Source organism: Galeopterus variegatus, unplaced genomic scaffold (genome assembly GCF_000696425.1).
Source record: "Galeopterus variegatus unplaced genomic scaffold, G_variegatus-3.0.2 Scaffold8305, whole genome shotgun sequence".
NCBI classification, from domain to species: domain Eukaryota; kingdom Metazoa; phylum Chordata; class Mammalia; order Dermoptera; family Cynocephalidae; genus Galeopterus; species Galeopterus variegatus.
The window spans coordinates 29072-35780 of NW_007734416.1; the positions used below are offsets into that span (position 1 = coordinate 29072).

At 39.1% G+C, this 6709-nt stretch overlaps 1 protein-coding gene across 1 annotated transcript in view; it reads left to right on the top strand.

Moving 5' to 3' along the window:
* Positions 1–684, top strand: part of ALDOB (aldolase B, fructose-bisphosphate) — a 14314-nt gene extending 13630 nt beyond the window's left edge. Inside the window, exon 9 of the mRNA XM_008592771.1 lies at positions 581–684. Within this exon, the coding sequence (XP_008590993.1) occupies positions 581–676 (96 nt within the window). The 3' untranslated portion in view covers positions 677–684. The remainder of the gene's footprint in view (positions 1–580) is intronic.
* Positions 685–6709: the final 6025 nt, after the last annotated feature.

The window sequence follows — 6709 nt, forward strand, 5'->3', positions numbered from 1 at the left end:
GAGAACCACTGATCCAAGATGTAGAAGGAAGTTCTGGCGAGAACAGGCAATAGCAACAGTGACTGGAAAAAGTGGTAACACTGAGTGGCATTCAAATATTAGTATAAGTTTCATAATTCCGAATTTACCTTCCATTAGAATTTACACAGGGAATCAAATGACACTATGATAACATCTATTTAAAAATTACATATTCTTGTGGACAAATACAGATAGAAAGTGGGAAATTAAAAGGCAACAACACTTTCTTTTGCTATATAGTGTACTGTACTAGTGAGAAGTTTCTCAACTTTAATTTCCAGGACTGTCACTGCAATACTGTTGGTACTAAAAAGACATTTTTCCCGGTAACTGACAAAAACCTCAAGCTTGCCAAAGAAATGCTCAGAAACCTGGGATAAGAAAGAGATAACATATTATATAGAAGGAAAGAGGTAGTATCAGCAGGAATATTCAGCAACATTACCATAAAGAGACAAAAATTCAAATGCAGGTGTAGCTGGATTCAAATGAGAAATAGGGCCAAGCACAAGGCTGCACTTGTTCTAACTCGGTCTCTGGTCTCACATTTGTATTTTAGGCTAACTGCCAGGCAGCCAAAGGACAGTACGTTCACACGGGCTCTTCTGGTGCTTCTTCTACCCAGTCTCTCTTCACTGCCTCCTATACCTACTAGGCCCTGACGCCCACCAGCCTGGATTCAGCTCTTGTAGGTGTCTTAGTAGGAGAACTGAAAAGGAACAACCTTTCAATCATCCCTGGAAATCAGACAAAATTATATTGGAGCTGCTGGAAACACAATACTTATTAAATTTTAAACACAGGGAAAAAAATCAGTTATTGAAACATAAGTACAATCGTCAAGGATCTGACAGAATTTTATGCAGTAGGAAATCAGACAAAATTATATTGGAGCTGCTGGAAACACAATACTTATTAAATTTTAAACACAGGGAAAAAAAATCAGTTATTGAAACATAAGTACAATCGTCAAGGATCTGACAGAATTTTATGCAGTTTTCTTGCAACACTTTCAGCTCTCCATGCTCCAGAGTATCTACCCAAGAAAATAATAGGCTTTAAAACAAAATCAGCTCACCATCCAATACAACCACTCCATGAAACACCTCAAAGGCTGACTGCAGAGAAGAGCATTTTATGAAACAATCTTAGCAATGGTAGGCTACGAAGGGACAGCTGCAACTGAAAAAGAAATAAAATGTTCTATAAACCTTCTGGTGGTGTTGGGTTTCACTTTTCTGCTCCTATTGTTGAAGGACTCACTATATTTCATTACCTTTGACTCTGCTACATATGACCAGTATTAAGGGTTGTGTCCTCAACTTTGGCTACTCACTGGAATCACCTGGCAAAATTTAAAAAACCCAGATACTCAGGCCACACCCTAGCCCAATTAAATGGGAAACTCTAGAGGTGGGATCCTCTATCAGATTTCTTAAAGCTCCTTTGGTAATTCCAATGTGCAGCCAAGTTTGAGAACTACCAATCTAACTTTCAAATTTGAGGATATTTGAAAATTAAGAGTATTCATAATATGAAGCCAGGTAAAATGTAGGATGATTTCAAGCAACTTGTGGGGTGTAATAAGAGCATCAATGTGTTTGATGATTGAAGCATTTCTCTTCAAGTGGCCCGGGTTTGGTGACACAGGCCTATATTTTCCTCTGCACATCCAAGCACGCTCCCTACTTTTGCAGTAAATAATATTCACATAATTATACTGTATTGCTTTCGAGTTTTGGAATTAACCTATAGAAAAAGCATTTAAGACAACCATAGTTACAAAAGAGAATTTAAACATTTTAACTTTGGACAATATAAAAGTAATGACCTAACTGACAGAAGCTGGGAAATGTAAGGGAAGGGGAAGGAAAGGAAAACAAATGAATCAGAAATACTACTTAAAATTAATGGATTGAGACATAGTGCTTTAAGTCTATGAAATAATGGATATGGATATAAATTATTAATATATATGTAATTAAAATATAGGAGGTAGTAATCTAAATCCCTTGTCTTGAACAGTACAAAGACAAATGATATTTCTTAGAGTAAATTAAGAAATTAAGATTTAGAGGCTAAGCATGTTATTTAGAGGAAGAAGACAGAATTAGTCCAAAGAAGCTTCTTCTGGGGAGAAAGACCTGGTGTTGGGCGCAGAAAAGATTACTTTTACTTATTACGTGCTCTCTACAACATCTGAGTATTTATTCCCAAGTGCTTGTCATTAACTTTTCTAAAAACAACTATATTCATATAAGCAATTCAAACCTTCTTTATAGGTCATTTAGTCCAGGGCTTTCGTTGTACTGATGATAGAGCCAAGCCTAGAGCAGTTAAATTATTTGCCCAGGGTCAGACATTTAGGGTAGAGCAAAGAGATTAGAATTCAGGTGTCCTGAATGCAGGTGTCTCTCTCATATAATGGACAGCTGGCCAGGGAGGAAGGTGAAGGCAGAATTATAAGCAGTGTTCATACCTCTGCTGCTGGTGTTGTAGGTCTCCTACATTTCTTATTGCGTTAACAGCTCATCTGCCAGAAGATTTTTATCTAGGGCTTACTCAGCATCCCTGAACCTATGCTATAAAGAAAGCTCTTAGGGCCGGCCCGGTGGCGCACTGCTACAGTGTGCCGCTTGTGAGTGCGGCGGCGCTCCCGCCGAGGGTTCGGATCCCACATACAGACCGGTTCCCGCTCACTGGCTGGGCGAGGTGTGGGCGCAGCACCAAGGGTTGCGATTCCGTTGCCGGTCCCGGTCCGGTAGGGGCGCGACACTAAGGGTTGCAATCCGTTGCCAGACACGAAAAAAGACAAAAAGGAAAAAAAAAAAAAAAAAAGAAACCTCTTAGATTCTCATTTATCTGTGGAGCATGAATCTGTAATCAAGGCTGAGATATTTATATCTTTTGGTCAAGGCTGAGCTACATTTCACTGGGGGTGAGGATTTATATAACACATCTTCCCTGGCTACCATCTGGTATATTTTCCCTACTAAAGGACTGCAGTTGTGTTTGAAATCTCAATTTCAGTAATTTCCTCCACTCAAGGTGATATGTAGACAAGTGTTATGAGGCTACAGACTTCAGTTTCCATTAACTCTGTGATCACTAACTGCATATACTAGTGACTTCCTATCTCTAGTTACTTGGTCAATTTTATTCTAGTAGTTATTGAGCATCTGCTAAAAATAAAACCTTGTACTAGACACAGAAAGTAATTAAGAGAAGTTTGAGCTTTAGGGTAGCCATCGTATCCGTATACCAGAAAATCATGTTTAAGTAGCTAAGCAAGAAATACACAAGCCATTGACTAGGGGTTAGTAAGTGAAAAGGAGAATCTAACCAGATGGCTGAGTGTAGGAAAAAAGGAGATGACATTTAAGTTGTACATCACAGGATAACAAAAGGGCAGGGAACTCTTAGAAAAGAAACTGCCTCTGTGTAAGAAAGTACTTTGATACTGGGAGAAGATGATACCTTGAGGACATAAGCATCAAGGGCCAAGGCCACACGAAAAATTATTAAATGTTGGGAGGAATAAAAAGTGAAATTTGTTTCTTCTCTGAAGAGGGAGGGGAAGAGAAGGAAGGGAAGAGAGAGGGAGAAATGAGAAAGCAGGGAAAAGAGGAGTCAGGGAGAAGCTAGGACAATATGTAATTGTGGGAAGGTTACTGAAGGACTGTAAAGTACGGGGAGAACTATTAAGCAACCTGAAGATATGTATCTTCTTGTGAGGAAGAGCTGAGTTTCACATATGAGTCTATATCATGCTTTACAAAAACAAGATACTAAGATGATTTGTAACAATTCACAATGTGAATTAAAGCAGAAACCCACATGACAGTGAGAATATAAGCCTCTAGAAATTTGCAGAAATCCTGGAGGGAGCTTTAGGCAAAGCACAATGGGACTTCTGATTAAGTCCATCTGATTAAACCCTTTTGGAGTGAAAGACTCCAGCTCACATCTAGATGTCATTCCCAGCAACATAGGAGGAAACTGAAGTCCAGTGTGCTAAGAAAGTTGTCCTAGGTCACATAACCGGTGTGATTTGCAAAATCCTCTTGGGAAGGGAGGTTAAAAGCACAGGTTCTGGAGTCAGCCCAGATTCAACTAGCCATGTGATTTTGAACACATTACATAACCTTTCTGTGGTTCAGTTTCTTCATCTCTAAAATAAGAAAAAATACATTACCACATATTGTTGAGAGAATAAATGAGTCAATACATCTCATTAACGGTTTCATAACCTTTCTGTGGTTCAGTTTCTTCATCTCTAAAATAAGAGAAAATACATTACCACATATTGTTGAGAGAATAAATGAGTCAATACATCTCATTAACGGTTTCAAAGTCTTTTATCCACAATTCTGAAATCCAGAAAGCTCTGAAAACCAAAAATTTTCTCATAAGTTTGCAGCAAATTATGTGGTGGCAAAACCTGACTCAAGTCTGCCACCTTTGTTCTACTTGATAGGATGCAGAGATTTTTAATGTGTTTGATTGTAGGTGCTTCCTCAGACCTGTAGAGGGAGTTATATAATATATAGCATAAGCATTAAATTTATCCTCTAAAATCTGAAAAATTCTCATTTCTAAAACACATATGGCCTCAAGGCTTTCAGACAGAGAATTGTGGACCTGTCCATAGAACGATATCTTCCACACATCTAGGGAAAAAGATGAATTGCCCATGCTCAATAGAGCCCTGAGGGCTCATGCAATGTCTTCCAACCCCCTAAGCCCATTTTCTAGAGAGGACGAATTAAGAGACAGAAGTAATGCAAAGCTCAACACAGCCAATAAACATGGATTTCCTGGCTTTGTTACAGTCTGTCCTAAGCTTCTTGAAATAGTCTAAATACTCAGTACTAGCATCAATATATATGAACATATATAAAAATCATTCTGGAAATATTTATTCACACCAACTGTATGGTCAGCACTGCAAAGATACAACATAATCCTCATATGCTTACCAATGAGAAATACTCAGTACTAGCATCAATATATATGAACATATATAAAAATCATTCTGGAAATATTTATTCAGCACCAACTGTATGGTCAGCACTGCAAAGATACAACATAATCCTCATATGCTTACCAATGAGATGAGGAAGATAAAGATAGGAAACAAAATGGTATGCTAAATTATGTGTTAAATCACAGTTGCATAGGCTAGGTGCTGAGATCAAAAGGGCAGAAGGGCTTTACAGAGGAGGCAGGATGAGCTGCAGGCAATTTATTACTAATTATATGATCTTGGGAAACATAGTCTCTCTAAGCCTCAGTTTCCACATCTGTAAAACAGGGTTGTGGGAGGACTAGCAGTATTTTATGTACAGTGCCAGGTACATAAGTCGTGAATCAATATTAGTTATATCTTTCCCTGTCAGCTGGCTCTTGAAGAATGGTAAGGGCGCCTGAGTGGGAATAAACATGAATTATCTGTGCCCTGACTAGAGTGCAGACTGTACGTGTTAAGGGACTGTGGGAAGTCAGCCTAGAACGGTGAGGCCAAGTGGAGCGGCATGGTGGGCGTGGGGAGCTTGGCAGGGACATTGTGGAAAGTCTTGCCTTGAAGTGATGAAAAATAGGGAACTGTGGATTCTTTTCAAGAAAGGAATAACATGACCAGAGCATTGCTGAAAATTATTTCTTTAGAGTGTAGAGGATCAGGAGGAAACTGGGAGCCAGCTAAGTGTCTATAACAGCAATTCAACACAGGGGCCCGCCTTCTGTTGGTGGAATGGGTAGGTGGACGTGACATCTTTAGAATGGGGAAAACAACAACAAAAACTCTTCTTATGTAGTGTAGCCACTTACCACCCTGATAAAGTCTCTGTGCCATCACAATCTGATAGGCAAGCACTTGGGACAAATGAGAGCTCAAAATTCTTCTTCATCTAGCTCTCAAAAAGAGACTTACCTACATGCACAGACTCAGTCCTTTGAGTACTGTGGCACATGAAAAACAGGGCACCTTCTAAACATAGCACTAATTCTTCTGGCAGTTCAGAACAGGCCAAGCTAGGCTGTAGCCTGAGGTCTCAGGTGTCAGAGAAATCTACTTTGCCCTCCTAAAATATCAAGGTCAAGGCATCTTTCTGCAGCCACTTCCAACTTTTCCTTGTCCTGCCCTGTTTTTACTCTGGGGGAATTTACCAAAAATACCAGAATGCACTTCTCATTCCACGAATGTAATGACTGTCACATGATGTGCTTTACCTTAGCCATTGTACTGACATGAGAAACCTTTTATTCAAAGCATGGCTCCTGGACAGGAAACAATGCAGACAGAGGCACACACCATGTTTTATTGTGAAAAATATATAGTTAATTAAAACACAGTGTTTTGGAAAGTTAGGTGATTTTTTTCCCAGTCTTTATGTAACACATATGGCTTATTATTCACTGCCCAAGTCTCTTTGAGGATAAAGGGCTGCTTAATGCAACTGTGCAATTAATATTTATGGAATTAACATAGCACCTGGCAGATATTTTAAAATATGTGTTAATTGAATTTGTACCACTTGTGCAGTCAAATAAATGTGTGTTTCTTCTGTTTGTCCACGCATCATGGTTACAGAGATGACCTTAACTAAAAAGAAACCAATCAACCCATCCCCCACCATCCACCTGAGGCCAAAAAACACTTTTGAAGGAGGTAGAAATGTCGAAGGTA